At 49.0% G+C, this 20828-nt stretch overlaps 1 protein-coding gene across 1 annotated transcript; it reads left to right on the forward strand.

Annotated features, from left to right (window-relative positions):
• The first annotated feature begins 2796 nt into the window (after window positions 1-2796).
• On the forward strand, window positions 2797-20545 carry SPINT1 (serine peptidase inhibitor, Kunitz type 1). Its single transcript, XM_074149619.1, has 10 exons — window positions 2797-3316; window positions 12471-12622; window positions 14106-14244; window positions 15064-15234; window positions 15933-15959; window positions 16923-17048; window positions 17993-18043; window positions 18823-18993; window positions 19144-19200; window positions 20349-20545. Exons 1-10 carry the CDS (start codon window positions 2887-2889, stop codon window positions 20543-20545), a joined length of 1521 nt encoding a protein of 506 aa, XP_074005720.1. The 5' UTR covers window positions 2797-2886.
• Window positions 20546-20828: the final 283 nt, after the last annotated feature.

Consider the following 20828-nt stretch of genomic DNA (forward strand, 5'->3'; position numbering starts at 1 on the left):
TACAGCTGAAGATGACAAAAGGAGAGAACCTTTTGAAATGACAGCAGTGCACAAGAAGCTGAATATAAAGTAAATATAAATATATAAAGGGTGAGCAGCAGAAAACCTTGCAGCAGGACATTAGCACAGCCTTCTGCTGACAGCAAAAGCTACTAACCCCCCCTACACTCAAGGCTGGGCTCGATCAGCATATGAAGGGCTCAGCCCTTCATAAACATTAATAAAATAAAAAGGAACTGCACTGAGTCTCACCTGGCTCCAGACCGAAGGCTTTAAATATTTAGCCAGGACAAAAAAAATCTCCTCCAGGTTAAATACAAGAGAGAGCCCTCAGCAGAGTTCCTCGGGCAGTGCAGAATAAAAGGAGGAGACAACCTTGTTGTTTTTATTTCTCCTGCCTGCATTTAGAAGATGTGCAGGACGGCAAGGTCAGCTCTCCCTCTACCACTGGCACTGTCTGCAGGCAGGTCCTAAAAACCTGGTACAGAGATGGGGTCTGCGTGTGGAGTGTGAGACACACACGCTTCTTCTGGCAAAGATTCATATAGCCAATAAGGAAAACAAAAATCCCTCTGCTCTGCGGACACATCTGTCTCCTACTGCCCTACCATCTATTCTCATGGTTTAGGCTTTGCCTATAGTTTTTTTTTTTTATACCCCACCGTAACCAGATCAAAGCAATTCCCTTTTCAAACAGAAGTCAGTACTATACACAAATGTCAGCGTCAGGCCACAGAAAATCGTTAGAGGTATTGAAAAATAATATTCCCACAACATTACATTCCCATAGTGTTTGTCTGTGACAGCCAGGAGGGGGAAAACGTGTCTAAGGACTCTTAATAAATCCTGTGAAGGTATGTGAGGGTGGATCAGAGGTACAGAAAGAAGCAACAAGAATTGAAACACCGGACAACAGAACAGTCCCCAAAACCACAAAGCCAGCTGCTCTTCCAGGCATAGCTGCTGCTCACCATCTCTTTTTGAAGATATGTCCCTCAGTACTATCTCACGTTTTCTGCTGTTGTTTTAAGTGATGCGATATTTCACTGCAAGTAATGGCCAAACAAATGGCAAGCACTCCCTGCTCTCCTAGGGACTATGACAGAGCGGTAAGAACAGTTTACCCAGGGGCTTTAGGACTGTTTACAGAGGGGGTGGATGACAGTGGTTTATCTGTTGAACAGAGGAGTTTGATCCTGGATCTGCAAGTAGAAGCAGAAAGGGAGAAAATACATGGAAGCCATAGCATGTGCTCCCGTGGCTCCAAACAGCCCTGTCCTGCAAGGCAGGGGCAACATAAACGGACTGTGGCTGATCTGTATGAGATTAAGGAAAGCAGTGAAATGTTGCTCGTCAGTGGGGGCTGATTATCCGAATCCTGGGCTGCATCAAGAGAAGTGCGGCCAGCAGGTCAAGGGAGGTGATTCTACCCCTCTCCTCTGCGCTCGTGAGACCCCACCTGGAATACTGTGTCCAGCTTTGGAGTCCTCAACACAAGGACATGGACCTGTTGGAACGGGTCCAGTGAAGGGCCACAAAGATGATCAGAGGGCTGGAGCACCTCCCCTGTGAAGACAGGCTGAGACAGCTGGGGTTGTTCAGCCTGGAGAAGAGAAGGCTCCGGGGAGACCTTATAGCAGCCTTCCAGTACCTAAAGGGGCTACAGGAGAGATGGGGAGGGACTCTTTGTGTAGTGACAAGACAAGGGGTAATGGTTTTAAATTGGAAGAGGGGAGATTTAGATTAGATATTAGGAGGAAATTCTTCACTGTGAGGGTGGTGAGGCACTGGAACAGGTTGCCCAGAGAAGTTGTGGATGCCCCATCCCTGGAAGTGTTTAAGGCCAGGCTGGATGGGGCTTTGAGCAACCTGCTCTAGTGGAGGTGTCCCTGCCCATGGCAGGGGGGTTGGAACTCCATGATCTTTAAGGTCCCCTCCAACTCTAACCATTCTATGATTCTATGATTACCAAAAATTTTCACTGCTGCGGTGCCAGGGCTGCCGCCGCAGGCTGCCCCTGGGCGTGCTACCAAGTGCTTTCACTCAAGAGGACTATTGTGTCCCAAGAGAAGGGAATTCATGGTTTCCAGCTGCCCGCACTGAGCACAAAACCCCTTGCAGCAGCGATGGCAGCGGGCGCTGCGGATGCAGCTGCAAGGCTGACTCATCCAGGTTAGCAAGACCTGGGATAATGGTGCTCTGTGCCACGCAGCCGGCCACACTGGAGCGCGAGGGCTGCCACGGGAGGACACAGACAGCCTGCTCCCCGGCTTTCAGTTCCTTCAAAGCGGCCGAAGCGCAGGGATGTGGCAAGCGGCCGGCTTGGTGGGATGCTCATCTGGAGCGGGTGCCCTTGCACCTGCACAAAGGAGAGTACCCTCTCGGCTCCCATGGGGAGCCTTCGCTCCCTTCACCAGAGGAGTGGAAGATGGTATCAGCCGGGCTCTCCTCCCCTTCCTCTTACGCAATTCACCATGCAGGGGAGTGACTGGATTCTTTTTTTTTTTTTTCCTCTCTCAGGGAGTTGGTTTTCACTTCCTGCGCTCTCCCTGCCTTTGTCTCGGCTGGAGGCAGCTGAAGGCACACCTGAGGGGCAAAGGAGCGGGGGGATCAGGGGGGGACACCCCGCTCCCAGCATCGGTTTCACCTGAGACCACCCAGGTGGGGAATGAGAGTGCATGCGTGGGGAGGAGCTGCAGGCTGGGGGGACACGTTGGTCACCCCGGGGTAAGCAGGGACCCGGAGCGCAGCCTTGGCTTCTCTCCAGGTCCCCCCTTGCCCCGGGGTGTTGTGCACCTGGACGCCATCCCTCTCAGCTTCATTTATCTTCTCCCTTCCTTTAGGAAAAGGTTAAGGTCTCGAGGCGGTGAGGATCGGGGCACCAAGATGGCCAGGGGGAGTCCGGATCCATGGTTCGTGCTCTGGATCTGCTTGGTGCTGGCGGTGGACTTCGGCAAAGGGCAGGAGGAAAAACCCTTCGGTGAAAAGTGCCTGGAGGACTTTATGGCAGGGATGCCGGATTTGGTGCTGGATATAGACGCCTCCGTCCAAAACGGAGCCACCTTCTTGTCGTCCCCAAGGGTCTATCGGAGTAGGGACTGCATGAGAGCCTGCTGTAAGGACCCCACTTGTAACCTGGCTCTTGTGGAGCATGTCCCGGGCACAGAGGAAGACCACATCCAGGGCTGCTTTCTCCTTAACTGCCTCTACGACCAGGCTTTCGTCTGCAGGTTTGCCAGGAAGATTGGCTTTCTCAACTTCTTGAGGAAGGACGTGTACGATTCCTACCTGGCAATGCAGTCTCACGGATCTAGTGGTAAGGTGCCCATAATGGATCTGTGCAAACCGGGGCTGGAAGAGCACTAATGGCCACCGGTGCCAGCTCCTCCAGCCATCATTCGTGCAGCTGTGCTGCAAAATGGTTGGGATAAAGCAGTGTTAAAGATGGGGTCTCCATATACACTTCCGCCACCAAGGTTTTCCCTAACTTTGATGAACTAACTTAAGATCTGTGCCTCAGTTTACCTATTAGTAAATGGAGAGGGAATCATTCTTTAACCTATTTAAAGTGGGTGGAGCGAGTATTTAGCAAATGCAGGCTGAGATTTTGATACTTGACAATGTAGAGAAAAAGGTATTGTTTTTCTTCTCCCTCCCCCCCAGGCCTTTGAGGTTGGAAAGTGAAAACCTCTAAAAATCTACACATCACCGCGTTTTAAAGGGCTGCTTTAATCTCTTAATTGCTCAGGGGGTGGGGGCAGGGCACGATCCACTTCGTTACCTTTCATTTTGCCACAGCCTGGATCTTGTGAGCAGCAGCAGCCTGGATGGTGAGGTGTCTCCGAATGGGTCTGCCTGTTGGGGCTGGTCCTTGCTGCTGGGTAGGGGAGAGGGAGCAGCAGGGGGGAAGCTGATTAGAAAACTTTCCTTTTGGAGGTGGGTTTCTCTTCCCCAATCCCTGGTTCCCTGCTCTGAAAGATTGCACCTGGGCCCAGAAAACCAGGTGGGAAGTAACCTAATCTGGAGCTGGCCGCTTGCCACATGCTCTGCTGTCTCCAAAGAAATGCAGTGTGTGTTCAGAAATGCTGAAAACACGGCAATCCCTCCTTTTGCCTCCTTATTCCGTGTTTTGGAGGAAGCCTAACAAGCCCAGGATGTCATCTAGCCTGGCTGGGTCTTTGGCAACCGTAACCAGTTTATTATATGTTGATGCATAGGCAGGGCTTAGGGGGTATCTGTGTGGGTAATCCTTATGCTCCAGGGTTAGGGCATATCCGTATGGGTAATCCTCACACCCCCTCTCAGCCCCCACCGTGGTGGGGACAGAAAGGATCTGTGAAGCTGACAAGGGGAACAGCCTGGTGGGTGCATAGGCTTAGTCTGGACCGCACGAGCTGAATAGGCCTTTGATCTTCTCCTGGGATGGGCCAGCCTGTGAGCCCTGTAGGTGCTGGAGGTGTGAAATGGCACCAAACCCCACACTGACTACTTTTGTCCACCCTAAGTAGCAGTGCAGGGGTTTTGGAGGAGGTCATGGCTCCTCTGGAGCAGCCCTTGGGTGTCACTGGCTTGAGCAGCGATGTGGCAGAAGTGGTTCTCCTGCCCTCTGTCCCTGCTAGTTGCTTCCCATGCCATTTTAGGGCCTTTTGGTAAATCTCTATCTCACTGTTGCAGTAGTTGTCCCGCGTCTCCATTCCAGGCTCAAAATCCTTTCCATGGGAGCTGCAATTAGTGAGGAACCGAAGCCCCACGTCTCCAGGACTGGAGGTGTCATGCTGGCAGCTGCCTGAACTCCTACATGTTTTGCTGTAGGAGGAAAATGGAATGCATCATCTCCAGTACATCCTGATTTCACAAGATTAGATTAAAATACAATGTACTGTTGAGCAATTCAGCCTCTTCACCTCTGTGGACCAGCGCCCCATACAGGGAGACTGCAAAGCCCCCTTCCTCCCTGGGCTGGTTGCAGGACACGACATCACCTGCGTGCGGGTCTCTAGAAGGTGTCCCTCGCTCACTGAGCTCTCTGTGCCACCAGCAGTGCTGTGCTTGCCACCCCATGGCCCCCTAGCTGGAGCACCTCCGCCACCCACACGCAGGTGCTGCCTTGCAGGCTGTATCTCACGCTGCTTTTGCAGATGCTGGGATGGCTGCGGTGGAGCAGGAAGGACCCGGGAAGGCTTATCAGTGAGAGGTGAAAAACACGCCAGAAATGTTATTAGGGATACTCTGCCCCTCCTTGCTCACCTGGGGCTTGCGCCACGATACTGCTGGGGGTGTAGGAAGGGCTCGGTCCCTTCGACACCCCATGTTTGCACTCTCGGAGGGCGCAGGGTGCCGGGCAGGTCTCCGGTGGCAATGATGGGCACTGGGGAGCTGCTGCTTCGTGTTTGGATCAGGCTCCGTCGTTAATGCCGCGCTTGGATGGGGAAACACGTTTCCCTCCTCTCCCGAAATTTTTAGGCATTGTCTTTTGAGTGATACCAAAAGCTTTCTGAATCACCTTGAATGGCACCGGAGGGCTGGCAGGAAAAGAGACGAAGGACTATTACCGAAGGACTATTACTATTTATTAATCCAGAGCTGAAAATGAGTTATTTTACTCAATAACAATAACAAGGGCTAAACCAGACCGTAGGAGCTGGGCCCTCCTCCCCACAGCAGCTCACGAGACACTTAAGAGTGTGGGTCTCGATTTTGGTTGAGATCCAAGCAAAAAAACTCAAAGCAAAAACTCCAAGCCCCTTCAACCGCGATGCTGGAATTGGGTCCACGCAGGAGGAATGGGCCTGTCTGGGCAGGAAGGTGGGTGCCTGGCTGCCACCAAGGGGGACTGGGGAAGGATGCTGAGGTGGAGGAGGCCAAATGAAGGAGCCCATGGGCACTGATCGTGTCCACCTGGCAGCATAAGGAAGCTCTACCGCATTTTTGCTTCCAGACCTTTGGAGGATGCCTGAAAAGGCCAGGTGAACCAAGTGTTAAGGAAGCTGTTCTCAGCATGGCAGGTTTTTCTCCCAAATGTTTATAGGGGAAAAAATTTTGGCCCAGGTTTTGCACTGGAGACCAAACTGACCAGTCTTCCCGTGGTATCGCTGTTAAAATGTGAAGCTCTGTGGGTGCTCTGGAGCCCAGGTTATTGTCAGCCCCCATGAGACTGGGCTCTGAAGGTCTGCAGGAAGCTTATATGCTGCTTTGTCATCCACCCCTTTCCTTTATGTGCTGCTGTCAGGTGTCCCAGGAGCCTTTAGGGTATGTCCTATTGCCATGTGGCAATCTTTAGACATCCTTTGCAATAACGCAGATTAATGCGTGTTTTTTCTAGTCAATAGTGAAATATATATTTAGGGATCCCAGTGGGGGACATTAAATAAAAAAAGCCACATGTTGCAAGACCCACAGAAGCAGACCTGTTGAATTGAGAGGTCTATATCTTTTCAGAAGACTAGATAACACTTGATAGAGAGAGCGCATCTGGGGGCCAGTTTAATCTTGGGGTGTTTCCTGAGCCTGATGGAAGTAGCTGAAAGCTGGGAGAGTATTACAGGGAAAGCACTGTTTATGCTTACATGTTCTTGCTCTTGCTCAAGCATCCACAGTGAGACCTGGAAACTGAACGCAGGGACAGAAGCACCTTTGCTCTTACCCACTGTGGCCACTCTTACTGTTTTATGACCAGAAAAACCTGTGGGTACAGGAAAGAGCTGAAATCTAGCTTCTGCAGGTCATCTGAGTGTGTTTGAAGTATTTTGGAGAACAAAAGTTTCTGAGTCCTGTAAAAGCTGGTGACGACAGCTTGGCTTGGTCTTTCGCCTGTTCCAGCTAACGTACAGCCCCAAAGTCTCTGATGTTATTGTTAAAAGGCACTATCCTCTTAAATGATTCCCCAGTCTGAACTTTGATGCGAGTTTTCTGCCTGGCTCATTCGGGAGGGGCAGGCTCACCATGCACTTTATTGGTAATAATGGAGCCCAGTGTTTAAGTAACTACCCCGAGCTTATTCTGGTCTAGGCAAACCAGTTCTGGGTGTGAAACTGGAAAATAACCTCCCTGAACCTTTGTCCGTTTCTTGAACTGAACCTTTTGTGGTGGTTGTGAAACGCTCTGTGACGCTCTCCTGTTGAATTCAGGGCTTGTGAGCGGGAGACGGGAAGCGCTGGGGAACCCACAGGCTTCGGGATGTGTCTGCTCCTGCCTCACCATGGAGAGAGATTTGCAGGTTAAAACTTCAGGAATGCATTCAAAAAGGAGAGCTCACCGAGTTCGAAGCTCATCCACCTCCCAACATTTGGCCCCGTGCTGGTTTCCACTCTGCGGGCAACTAAAACAAGCGGTGCTGGGATCCCGTCTGGGGATGAGATGGGTCCGGTCACTGGTGTGCCCTGGGCTGATGCTGCCCAGCCCTGAGCCAGCCTCTCGTCATCCAGCGCCCAGCTCAGGCCAGGAGACGGGGAACTGCATGTTCGGTGCCCACAACACAGGTTCAGAGGCCAATGTGTACTTGCAGGGCCCTTGGAGACCAGAGCAGGCGATGAGCATCTTCCACTCACTGGTGGAACTGCGGTTTGTCATGCAGAATTGACTGAAGTGCCGCATGTTGTGGCGACCTCACGTCGTGGCTCTGGAGGTATCTGAAGAGACTGGAGTAACAAATTGATCTTTACTAAAATGGCACAAAAGACCCACGGGAGGCTGTTGGCTGCTAAAGCAAATTGGGCTGGTTTCCCACGCCCTGGGGAAGGATGGAAGGAGCCTGGGGGCGGCAGCAGATTGCATTATTCTGAAAATACAATCCGTGCAGTGATGCTGCATTGTTCTAGAGAGGCTTCTAGAGAGCCTGCTGTGTGCACCTCTTACAAACCACTGTAGAAACCTCTAGAAGTTAATGCCGAGAGCTGCTTGGCTCTGCATGAGTTATCGGAAAACTGTGTGGCTTTATCGTGACTGTATTTGCTGCCCAGCCAGGATGAATCCCTACGGAAAGAGTTTGTATTTCTCCAGGCACTGTCGCATTGCCTTGTTCCCTTCTCCCTCTCTCCCCCCTCAGGCAAATCAACAATCCAGTGGAGGCCTTTTCCTTCTTTACCTTTTCCTGTTACTGTGGAGAGTTTTCTAGCGTTGATGGGGGGGATGTGAATGAACCTTCCCTGAAAGCTGTTCGCTTTCGAATGACTTTCCCTGGCAGCAGCGCTAGAGCCGAGCTCTAGCGTTTGCGGGGAGAGCCGTGCTGCTGCCTCCTCACGCTTGAAATCTCCGAGGCTGCGTGTCTCACAGGCGCTGGAATTTGGGTGGCTTCATTTCTGCTCCTGTCTCTGCTCCTGCCCTGCCCAGTGGCTTTGAGCAGTGGCTTTTATCCCCAGCGAGGTCCTTCCCTTCGCAGTGCCTCGATGTCCCCTGCGCAAGCCACGCTCCTCTCCTTTGCAAGCTGCTCCTGCATCAGCAGACAACAGTGGGCTCTAAGAGCCCCTCGGCGACCAGGAGAAAGCTTTCCAGCTCTTCCTGGTGGCAACCTCAAATCATTGTGAGGTATTTTCAAGGGTTACTTTATAGTCTCAAGTACTCAGGGCGTATCCGCGTGAGCGCTGGAATGGAGGAAACCTGGCTTTCTGTGAATTTGTGTCTCGAGGGCAAGAGCTGATATCTGAGCTCCAAAAGAGAAGTCGCCAAGCTGGGAGCTTCGCAAGTGCTTTCTGCTGTGGGATTTCACTGGTGCCTGCGTGTTTGGGTAATGAGGTCCCTTCTGGGGTCTCTTCCCTCACCTAGATGCTAACTTTTGCAGCCCATGTAGGAATTCAATACCCGTTAGATTCCTGTTCCCTCACCAACTTTGGTTCAAGTTTACTCATTGCTAGAGGTGAAGCCAGATAAACCACTGACTGCATAAGCCTTAAAACTAAAGGAAATTTTTTAAAAAGAAAAAAAAAAAACAGGGACTGAGGCAGGAATACACTGTGAGCAATATGAATTTGTTTTTAAGCATTTTGGATTTTCTCTGCCAAGCTTTTCTCTGGGATCATAAAGAAAAGGTATTTCACTTTCTGAGGTATTTTATAAGTGGAAGCTGAAGTTGTCACTTAATGATGTGACTCCAGGAGCATGTGTTCCACGGCAAAGAGCACGACACACAACAGCATCATAAAGCTTTAATCTCCCTGTTAATTACAGAGCTTTACAGCAGAAACTTTCCATAGTCAAAAGAGCACTATAGCAAGGGTGACTTTCATTTTTCAAACAGGCTTTCAGAGCAAAAAGAACCGACTGGAGGCTCCCCCTTCTATGACCAGTTTGTTGATGCTCTCTCTGGCTCAGTCGGCACTCGGTTACGAAGCTCAGGTGGAGAGCAGCCACCTTGCCACTGAAGGCTTCACATAGTGTGGTGGAAATACTCCAAAAGGCACTGAGCTTTTAAATGCCCTAAGGAGAAAAGGGAAAGAAAAAAGGAGAAAGGAAAAGGAAAGGGAAAGTAAATTCCTTCCTTTCTGTCGGGAGTTCCTCCTTGGCTGGCAGCCACCGCACACAGACAAATGCTCTTGACTATTTTTCTGGAGGTGAGGAGGGTCGGGGAATTTGGTTAATCATCAGAGGGTTAATGGGATCTGGAGCAGCAGCTGTCTCATTGATTGGAACTGAGCTTTTACTTCAGCGTGCAATCCACAACCCAAAGTAACTAAATTGACCCGTGGAGAAACGTTTGGCTTGTAATTTTTTTATTTTTTTTTTTTAAGTGTACATGCTTAAAAATGTCAAGGAAAAGCACGATTTTGTTGTGAGTTGTTGTGAGTTAATGATCAGCCTCCGTGTTGCTGAAGAACTGGTCGTCTTCTTGTGTGACTGGGCTCACCCTGGCAGGAGGTGGCAGGGCGCAGGCTACACTTCTCTCTGGTAGGCTCATGGCATTTTTCTGGGAGGAATCGCAGGAACGTGTCCCCTTTCCAGAGCTTGTAGTCCTGGGTACGAGGTGCTTGTGAGGCTGGTTTTCCCTGCCTGCTTTGGAAGGTGTTGCCGGCTCCAGTCATTGCTTTCTCCTATGAATGTTCTCATGGCAAGACCACTTGAGAATAAAGTGAAACTCCATCTATTTGTTCCACCAGCCCTGCTCAAAACCAAGAGGTGCCAGGCTCACTGGGCCCTGTTTGGTGTCTTTGGGCAGTCTTTGTGCCTGACTGAGACAGGACCCATCACTCTGGCATGCAGCCCCAAGGAAGGAGTGGCAGGGAGGTGTGCCTTACACAAAGGTGAGAGGACACCAGGGTGGTCATCTCTGCTTGTGCTGCAGGTGTCTTCTTCATGGCCTCTTTCAGTCCAGCTGGGTCTCCTCTGCTTATTTTGGTGGCTGGGTCAAGCTCAATAATATGAACTTGACCTGGTACTGTTCCCACCCAAAACTTACGTGAAAAGATGGAATAAATGATAAAACTAGTGACAGATTGCAGAGTGCACATAGACTGGTGCGATAAATGGACCTGTTGGAGCAGGTCCAGAGGAGGGCCATGAAGATGATGAGAGGGCTGGAACACCTCTCCTATGAAGACAGGCTGAGAGAGTTGGGATTGTTCAGCCTGCAGAAGAGAAGGCTCCAGGGAGACCTTATAGCAGCCTTCCAATACCTGAAGGGGCTCCAGGAGAGATGGGGAGGGACTCTTGATCAGGGAGTGGAGCGATAGGATGAGGGGTAATGGTTTTAAACTGAAAGAGGGGAGATTTAGATGAGATATTAGGAGGAAATTCTTTACTGTGAGGGTGGTGAGACACTGGAACAGGTTGCCCAGGGAAGATGTGGATGCCCCATTCCTGGAGGTGTTCAAGGCCAGGCTGGATGGGGCTTTGAGCAACCTGGTCTGGTGGGAGGTGTCCCTGCCCGTGGCAGGGGGTTGAAACTAGATGGTCTTTAATGTCCCTTCCAACTCTAACCATTCTATGATAAACGTAAGCAGAAGCCCTGCAGCTGCACAAGCTAGAGGTAGCTGACCTCCTCTAGAGTAAAACCGCAGCCCCATCATTCGGTGATGAGGAAGGTAAGCTGCAGGGCTGGGGTTGGGGAGCAGGCTGCAGGGGAACCTCAGGGGGCTGGTACCCACATACATACCCTCCCTGATTCTGCATCTGATCAGGCTGAGCACAATGCTCAGATGTGTAAACAAAGGAAGGTTTATTTCACTTCTGACTTGCTGGCGGCAGCAGCATTTGTTAAGATGTGGGTAGAATGAATAGGTCTTCATTTGGTACAGGATACTAGAAAACAGAAGATTCTGGGTGGATTTGCGGTAACTCTGATCTGGAATACATGTTGAAATGCCCTCTGTTGTACTGAATTTAGTGATGAAAGAACAAAAAAGTAGCTTGTTTTGAATGTCACGTTTGTTTTCATATATGCCTTATATTGAAGGTCCCTTCAGTAGGCTCTAGCAAGAGTCAGCAGCTGGGACCTGAATCCGGAAACACTCAAACAGGAAATGAGGACCACGTCTATGACAGTGAAAGTAATTAGCTGATGGAGTAGTTTTCCAAGGGTTTGGGGCACTAGTCCTCTTCTTTAGACACAGTCTACACAACAGTGTAACGGTGAAGTGATTTCTATCTAGCTTCTAAATGACAATCAATGCCTTTATAAAAGACTCAGGTTGAACTTGAACACTGGGTCTTGGACTTGGTACAGGTGCTACCAGGTGGAGTTTTATGGGCTGAGCTATGCAGGAAGCCTGCGCTCAGAGATGTTCAGGCTGAAAGGAGTTATGAGTCAGGCTCAGTGGTGTTGTTGTTTAGGCTCTTCTTGCTGGCACAGGTGGGGATCAGTTTTTGTCTCTTACACCCACAGCCTGGAAAAGTGTTTAATGGATTGCGGAGGCTGCAAGTAAGCTAATCCGTGCAAGTGGCACAAAAAGAATGATCTCATGAATGGCATTTGTGTGCTTTTTTTAAGGCATGCGTGTCAGAGAGTGGGGTGGAAGATAAGGTTGAGGAGTGGTATTTTCCATCCAAATCCTGCATCGCATAGCTCTGGTTAAGTATGCTAACATAGTGCTTAGAGGTGGTGGTAGGCATAATGAGAGTCAGTTCCACATTCTTCAACACCCACACCAGGTCATCTCCCTAAGTGGAGGGTGGAGATTGCTCTGTGCTGTTTCGCGAGCGTGTGGTCCCATGGTCAGAAGCACAATGGCAGTAGCTACAGGGACACCCTCTGACAGTGGTTCCTGTGGGCAGAAGTGGCCAGGAAGCCAACTGGCTCAAAGGCACTGCCAGAGTGAGTTGTGGACTTAACAAATTAGTGAGGGCAGTAATAACGGTATTGATTGCATGTTGCTTGCTCTGGCTGCAAGAAGCACAGCTGTATAAAAGTGTTTTCCTTTCAGTGGCTGAAGTCTGTGTTGATTTAGCCTGGAGGAATCCCCCTCCCTTGTCTTACTGTAATGGAGGCAAGGACCGGACCCTTCAGCCTCCTACCTAAGCCTTGCTCTGCATTTCTTCTGCAGATGACCGTCCTCCAATAGCCCGCACGGGCATGGACATGAGGGTACAGCCCGGGGAGCCAGTGATGCTGAGAGGCACAGAGAGCACGGATGACCGAGGGATAGTCAGCTATGAATGGAAACAGATCCTTGGCGACCCCTCCGTGGAGATGAAGGTAAGGAGATGCAGGAAGGAAGCAGCTTGCTCATTGTCACCTGTGATCTGCACTAGGCTGGGCTCTCACAGCCACTGACTTAGAGGTCACCTTGTCCTTCCCTCCCCAAGCCAGTCCACCCATGAGAGCTCCATAAGCTGTGGAGCACTCCTCGTAGTTGTCCCCGCTCTCTTGCATGCTACTGGGACGTGGCATTTTTGGCCTCATCAGATCTTGGGCTTCCTGCACCAGGACACCATCTCAAACCTTCCTAAGCAGCGCCTGATCTGTCTGGGTGGGAGCACCCACGAGGGCAGCAGCTTTGGTGCAAGAGCTGCCTCTGCTCCCAAGCTCCTGTAGTTCAGGAGCCTGCCCTTAGTTTTACTCTGCTCTACTTCGGTGCTTCTCCTCCTCTGGCCCTGAATCATCCAGTCTCAGGCTCTGCTTCTGTTCTCCTGGGGCTTTTCCTGGACTTTGCCTCTCTTTAGAGCATAAATTCCTTCTATTTTATCTGAGCTGGAGCAGAAGTCATGTCTCCTGACTGGCTCCAAGATCTCTGGGTTGTGAACACTGCATATCTTATAGATGTTAAATGTTAATTGTGGCTTTAGAAGAGCAAATGATTACTGATAAACTTCTGTGAAATGCTCTGGAAAAGCCTTGGAGCTCATATGGAGCTCTTGTGGCACCTCTTGGAAGAATTAGCAAACAAGTGCGTCAGCCCTCCAGCTGATTTCGAAGACCAGCAATGACTATCATTAGGGTGCTGAGGAGGCTGTGGAAATCTGGAAGTGCTTCTTTCCTTTTCCCTTCCCCTTAGCCCAACCAAAGCAACTTTCAGGGAGGAAAAAAATCCTCTATTATTATGCTATGTTAACTACATTAAGATGGTATATGGCAACTCTGTGTTCTCTTAAAACCTAACCAAAAAGGCAGATAGCATGGAAACGGGGGCCCAACATTGTTAGCAAATATAGGGAAAAGTTTGTGTCAATAAAATCACAGCTTTCTATTCTGACAAAATAATTCACTCTCTTTTAGAAACCTCTCAGTAGACAAAGAAAGAGGTACTCATTTCCATCTCTAAAACTAAATATACTTGTCATATTCAAAATGCAAGAGTATATATTACTTAGATACACCTAGTTTATTCCCTGTGTACTAAGTAAATGATTCATAATGGGTTTTATTTTTTAAAAAGTAAAATAAATAATACAGGTATTTCAGTCCTATGCAAAGATTTTTATTTTCCCTCATGCCTTCACAATGTCCCAAAATATGAAATATCTAATTAGTCTTGTGGTATTCTTTCTCTCTGCTACTCCAGCTGGGTACCAGCCCATGGATTTGGGGGGATTGCATAGCACGGAGACATCTTTCATGCTTGGGGGTTTCCAGCCAAGCTCCTTCCCACCTAATGCAGGAACATGGGCTTTTCATGGCTTCACTCAGTCTCTCATCAGAGGTATCTTCTTTTGCATAAGCCTTTCTTTTGCATTCTCAGAAGCACGAAGAAGATCAGGTAGAAATCTCCAACCTACAGGCGGGGACTTACGTCTTCCAGCTTACTGTCACGGACACTGCACAACAGCAAGACTTCACCAACATCACCATTGTGGTGCTGAATTCTGAGCAGACTGAAGGTGAGCCACAGCCCACGGGTGTCTAGCTGGAGTCCCCAAGCCTGGGTGCTGCTCTGGCATTACCGGTGCTCTTCTCAGAGGGGCGGATGGGAAAAGAGCACAATCAAGCCATCATTCAAAGTCTCCTTGGCTTTATTTATATGTTTCACTTTAATGGCCTTGTTTAATGATCAAAATGTTCAGCATTACAAGTGCATTAGGAGCAAGGAGTTTTTGGACAAATGGTTGACTAGTAACTAAGCAGGGAATTTCTCCTCCTACCACAGGTACCAGAAAAATATAAGAGCAGCCATATCAAGTGACTCTAATGGTCTATCCAAAATCCAGTACACTGCATGCAACAGTGTCCAGAAGCTGATAATTTGGACACAGTACAAGAACAAGACATGCTATCAGTAAATCCCTACTATGCTTGGCTAGTCTCCAAGGAATTTGCAGCTGGGAGATTTTTTTAAGCAGAAGATGGTGTCTTTGTGTTTAATAGCCATGGATGAATCCCTTTTTGACCTCATGTAATCTTTGGACAGTAGCAACTTCCTGAAGCAAGTAGTTTCACAGCTTACCTGTGTGCTGTGTGGAGAAGCAGCTCCTTTTGTTTTATGGATGTGGCACCTTCTAATTTGATTTTGTGACCCTGCCTTTCATTTAAGAAAATATATACCATGATTCCCTGCTCACCTTCTCCACACCACTTAAGATTTTACAAATCTTTCAGAGAAGTGTCCACAGTGTGGAACTTTCCTTTGGAAGATTTTCTCCTTTGTATACGTGAAGGCAAAGCAAGCTAACCACGGCCTTTTATGTTAACTTTCTTGATAGAGCATTGTTTGACTCCTAAGAAGGTGGGTTGGTGTCGGGGATCTTTTCCACGTTGGTTTTATAACCCAAGCCTTCAGCAGTGTGAGGAGTTCATTTTTGGTGGCTGCAAGGCCAACAAGAATAACTACTTACGGGAAGAGGAGTGTCAACTCGCCTGCAAGAATGTTAGAGGTGAGTCTGCTTCAAAAATCAGCCCTCTCTTTCTCATGGGATTGGGATGACCCTGTGGGCAGGTACTGCAGCTTCTTGGCTGGCAGCTAGTTAGAGCCCAGAGAGCTGAGGAGACCAGGCTAATTATGAATGGGGAGTCCTAGTCTCACACTGCCAACATATTTGACCCAGCTCTTGGAGCACTGCTCCCCTGGTCAGTGTCCCTGCCTGCAGAAACCCTCACCAAATCTTCGTGTCACATCTGAAACCTAAATCCAGAGAGTGGCATTCTGCTGAGGGGGAGCCAGAAGTGCTTCACTCCCAAAATTAAATTAAACTTCTCCCTTGGCACCCTTTCAGCCAAGCTTGAGAATGACTGAGTGCTACCTCAGATAAATGGGCTGAGCCTCTGCCAGGACCTTTGTGGTGCACAGCTTAAGGAGGAGGCAAAAGCCTTGGAAAAGAAGGACCGTTTGGGCACAGTCTGGCTAGTGGTGGGAAATTCCCCTGTGCTCCTCCAGGCCTGCCTTGCGTGGGTACTACTCATCTGGGGTCTCTGAGTGGTGGACACCTGTCTTTCACATCCCTAAACCCTGCAGGGCTGGCTTCCGGGGAATATGCACTTCTTAGTTGAGATATGAAGGCAATATAAAGCTGATCTTGAGCTGACAAAATGACGGGGTGGTAAATTTATTTTATTTTTCCCCTTGTCTCTCTAGGTTCTGTTGGTGGGCGACAGCAGCCAGGTGAGCCTCCTGTCCCGCTGTGTAACCCTGCTGTGAGCTCAGGCTCGGTGTCTCACATCCATTCCTGTGGCTTTTGATTAGCACTCAGTCAGCGTGGAAAGTGAGGCACCGGAGACTAATTTCTCTACCAAGCCTTTCACTTTCTGTCATAGGACAATTTAGGTTGGGAATCACCTCTGGAGGTCATCTGGTCCAACCCACTACTCAAAGCAGGGCCAGCTTTGAGTCACACCAGGTTGCACAGGACTGCATCCAGTCCAGTTTTGGGTATCTCTGAGGAAGGAAATGTTACCCATTCTCTGGACAACCTGTGCCAGTGTTTGATGACCCTTGTTAGAATTTTGTTCCCTTGATATCGAGTCACTTTCCCTCGCTGCACCTTGTGTCTGTCACTGCTCATCCTATTGCTGTGAACCTCCAAAATGAGGCTGTCTCTGTCTTTTCCATAACCTCATGCTAGTTCTTGTGCTCCAGCCTCTTGCTGAGTCTCTGCTGGATTCATTCCAGTATGCCAGTGTCTTTTGTGCACTGGGGAGCTCAGAACTGGGAACAAGACTCAGCACTTGGGACCACCTCTGGAGCAGAGGGAATAACTGCTCTTTCCGTTGGCTCTCACAACCTGGTGTGCAGGATTCAGTTTGGCTTTCCTAATTTAACCCCCCATGCTTGGGCAGTGTCTCCAGATTCTTCTTCAGTAGCTCATTCTTGCTTCCACCTTCTGTGTACTTGTTTTTTGAGAGGAAGCGTGGCTGTTCCCAGAGCAATGTTTTGTTTATAAACAAGGAATTCATTTTTTCTTTTTTTTTTTGAGTCCAGGGTGGCACTCGAGAGACCTTAAGCAATCTGTCTTGTTTCTTGTTTGCCAGCCCTATCAGCAGCTTTTAAGTCCTTCATAAAGCATCTGTGTGGCAGGGAGAAAGCTCATTAATATTCATTCTGTCATCTGAACTGTTTCTGATGCAGTGTGCAATGGGAACTGTCAGGCCCCCTTCTTCAGATGCAAGGATGGCTGCTGCATTGATGCCTATCTGGAGTGTGATGAAACTCTCGACTGTGCTGATGGCTCAGACGAAATGTATTGCGAGCAATGTAAGTACTCCAAATTCTGCCTTAGACAACTTAGTGTCTGCCCAGAGATGAGTGCAGTGTAAGTTACAGGTGTTGACTCAATGCTTTTTGGTGCCTTCTGTTCTTATCGCCTGACCCTGCGTTACCTCTTTCCGCAGTATTACATTTGCAGGTTCTGCCATCTCCCATATCTCTGCTGACTGCAAGAGCTCATCTTCCCTCTGAGATGTTGCCTGCCTCTTAAATACCCTTCGACTCTCTTCTCTGCACCTGTCTGTAAGACTTCGGAGCCTGTCCTCCCCTCCCCTTCCAATATTTTTCTCACTGAATGACCTTACCTGCTCTCCTAGAGCTGGGAGATGGGAAATGAAACCATGATTTCTCCCAGCCTGCCCAGTGTCACAGTCCCCTTAACATCCTGATGTGATGCTAATGAAAATGCACAGTGGAGAGCTGCCCAAGTCTGTAATCCCTTCTCCCTCCTGCCCTCTCTCCGTCCCTTTCTCCCTCCCTCCCTCTTTCCCTCTTCTGACAGTATTCCCATAATCTCTTTCCTATATGTGGGTGTTTTGCTGCCTTTTTAGGTTGCAAGCATACGATTCATCTCTCTTGCCCTATCTTATATCCTACATTAGTGGCCTTTCACACTTCTTAAAACCTGGGGTGACAGCAGTTTCCCCATACTTTTTGATGGAAAAAAAGACCCCTAAGAATGTTTTCCTTAGTTTTGTCTCTGTGTTTGTGGAATGGACATTTAGAATAGTTTCTCATTACTACATTTTTCCCATGTTCCTCTCATAGCTTTGAGATCTTTAAGAACCTCAAATTACATCTCCCTTTCCCTGGCTTGTGATAGCAAAGGAATGTACAGGAAAGCCCTGCCTGCCCATGTCTGCATGGATGGAGGCATTTCTTCTGTATTCAACTTGTGAGAGAAGTTTTAACGTGAAATGTTTCTCTCGCAGATGCTCGTGAGTTCAACAGACTGCAGAAAATCAATGTCACGCGTAAGCAAGGTACGTACCGTCCAGATCACCGAGGCTGATTTCTACCAGCTTTTGTTTTTTCTTCAGTCTGTTGCTTCATGGTAAAAATGCTTCCCTGTATAGTTCCAAAAACGGGTGTAGCATCTGGGCAGTCCCTGTAGTAAAAATGACCTTGAGGACAGCTGTTTATAGCAGGCTTTCACTCTCCTGCCTAAACTTTTTCCACCCAAGCGGGTCTCAAGCCTATTGCCTGTTGGGCACCCGCCCGGTACAAAACCCTGCAGCACTTTTTCTGGAAATAGTGCAAACCAAAGCCATGTGGGGGACACAACAAAGGCATAATACAAGTAAACATATGCTTGTGCTCGATCCCACACCTTTGCCTTGTTTGTGCTAGGGTTGATGGTGGCACTGTCACTGGGCTAAAACAGTATATCCCAAGTCAGCTCAAATGCAGCTTGCTTGTAAGGGAGAGCCGAGCTGAACTGTGGTTTCTGTGTGTCCGGGCTCTTCATGTTCCCTTCTGCCTCCTGAGGAGGACAAGTTATTTCTGCAGGGGACTGAATCCAAGGTCTAGCACGACTGCATGTTCTGATATTCCATTTTCCTCCTTGCTAGCTGGGTTTGTGGACAGGTGGCAGCTCACCTTGGCAATGCCAGTTTGAGCAGCTGGCAACTGGGCAGTGGGGACCCAAGAGCCATGGATTCCCTCTGCCGTGGTGCTTGTCCTCTTCTGTTGTGAGCAGAAAATGTTGCTGTTCTGGGAACGCGCTGCCTGGGCTTAGAGTACCTCTCCCTTGCTTTGCCAGGTCACTGCGTGGACTTGCCTGATACTGGACAGTGCACCGAGAGCATCCCCCGCTGGTACTATAACCCATTCTCTGAGAAATGTGACCCCTTCACCTACGGGGGCTGCGGTGGCAACAACAACAACTTTGAAAAAGAGGAAGAGTGCATGAAATCATGTTCAGGCATCACAAGTAAGCAGACATCGCGAGGGCTGGAGTTTTACTAATGTATGCATCCCTCACTTCAGAGCACTGGAAATATGCTCCTCAGAAACCTGTCTTATCCCATGTTCCAAACCTTCTTTGTAAAATTTTTTTCCCCCCTCTCTGTTCCCAATTCAGAAGCAGATGCTATTGGCCGGAGATGGGAAATGTTTGAGCCCCAAAGCGCTATGTTAAGTGAGTAACAGTTTTTCCTACAGATCTTGCTTGTTGTTTTTACCCTGTCCTGAAAAATATTTTGTGTTTCCTTGCAAATAATAGCCTTCTCCCACCCCACTTCTGAAGCCGAGGGAGCAGTGTGGGATTTGTGGGATGCTAGCAGTGGCAAGAGATGCTTCTGTGCATCTGTGGTCCAGTTTCTCCTTTGTCTCTGACTCAGTAGCTCACATCAGAGGCTCTTGATTTTCCTTCCATCAACTTGCATGAATGGTCCACTGTTCAACATCAAAAAATGGCAAGTAAAATTCTTCCTAAGGACCAGGTTCAGATAAGGGCCACTAACTTCTGCAAGAAAGAAGGCCCAAGTGGGCATATGAATAATGTTGGGCGCTAGACCATGGGGAAATCTGATAACCCTATACACCCTCTCTACAACTGTAAAGAACATCAATACTATTGAATTACAAGTTCTTAAAAGAATATGACATTAAGGTTAGTGTCCTTTCACCACAGAGCTGTATGGCTTCTTTCTTCAGTAGAGAACTGCAATTTTAGACTTTGTTCTTCAACCCTAGAGATTGATTTAATCTTCAAATTCACACCAGTTCTCAAATGCATCATGTTTGACTGTCTCCACTGATGATGCGGGAATTTGGTTGGCTATGGAAGACCAAGTGCTCACAGCACTGCTGCGAGCTCTCTCCCCACAAACTCAGCCTGTCCTCCATAGCTGACTCCCACAGCGTTATCCCAAGCAGGAGGTGCTTTCTGCGACCACCCCTTGGTGGCCTCCATGTTGACATAATGAAGGAAGGCCAGCGTTTCAGAAGGGCTGGATATTCATGGGACTGTCAAATGCCCAAGCCTGCCGAAGTCACCGAATAGCCTTTAGAGGGCGTGGTGCATCTGGGAAATGATGGGAACCATAATTAGGGAGAGACAGGCTGGCTATACCCTGGCCATTCCCTTATGCCATGCGGTTGCCTCCTTTCTTCTTTGCCCAGTTGTGCAATGACCACCCCACTGTCAGGCCAGCTATTGCCCACCTCTTCTCTTTACCAGCACAGCTTCTGCAGTGATGACTTGTTCTTGCTTCTTCCTGACTGCTCCTGCTGCATCAGAGCTCGTGGAGCTGCTCTTCTAACCTGTTGATGTATCCCCGGCAGGTGCCTTTGAGGTAGTGATTGCTGTGCTCCTTGGGATCTGCATCATGGTGGTCCTGGCGATCATCGGCTACTTCTTCCTGAAGAACAGGAAGAAGAACAGCCGCCGCCGTCAGCCGACCACTGCTACCAACTCAACCCTCTCCACCACAGAGGACACTGAGCATCTGTTCTACAGCAGCACCACCAAACCTGTCTGACCTACAGCCTCTCTCTCTCCAGCCCAGCACTGGGGCACTCCCCAAAGCTTCTGGAGTTCCTTTTTCAGACACAGGCCTGTGCCTGAAGGACTCATTCTCTTCGAAGACATTTGTAGCATCAGGCCAAGATCTAGCCATGATTTGGCATTACTAGTGTTTGTGATTGTCTTGGCTAAATGGCTGCTCTGGGAAAGTGAGGATCTGGGAGCGTTTTGATGCTCTCTGATGTCTATCCCTTCCTAACTTCAAACAGTCCAGTGAAACTCTGAATTACATATTTCTT

The sequence above is a fragment of the Numenius arquata genome, chromosome 6 (assembly GCF_964106895.1).
Source record: "Numenius arquata chromosome 6, bNumArq3.hap1.1, whole genome shotgun sequence".
NCBI classification, from domain to species: domain Eukaryota; kingdom Metazoa; phylum Chordata; class Aves; order Charadriiformes; family Scolopacidae; genus Numenius; species Numenius arquata.

Coding starts and splice junctions, on each gene's coding strand:
- SPINT1 (XM_074149619.1), top strand. CDS start 2,887: ATGGCCAGGGGGAGTCCGGATCCATGGTTCGTGCTCTGGATCTGCTTG. Junction 12,623..14,105: donor ACCCCTCCGTGGAGATGAAG/GTAAGGAGATGC, acceptor TTGCATTCTCAG/AAGCACGAAGAAGATCAGGT. Junction 15,960..16,922: donor TGGTGGGCGACAGCAGCCAG/GTGAGCCTCCTG, acceptor TTTCTGATGCAG/TGTGCAATGGGAACTGTCAG.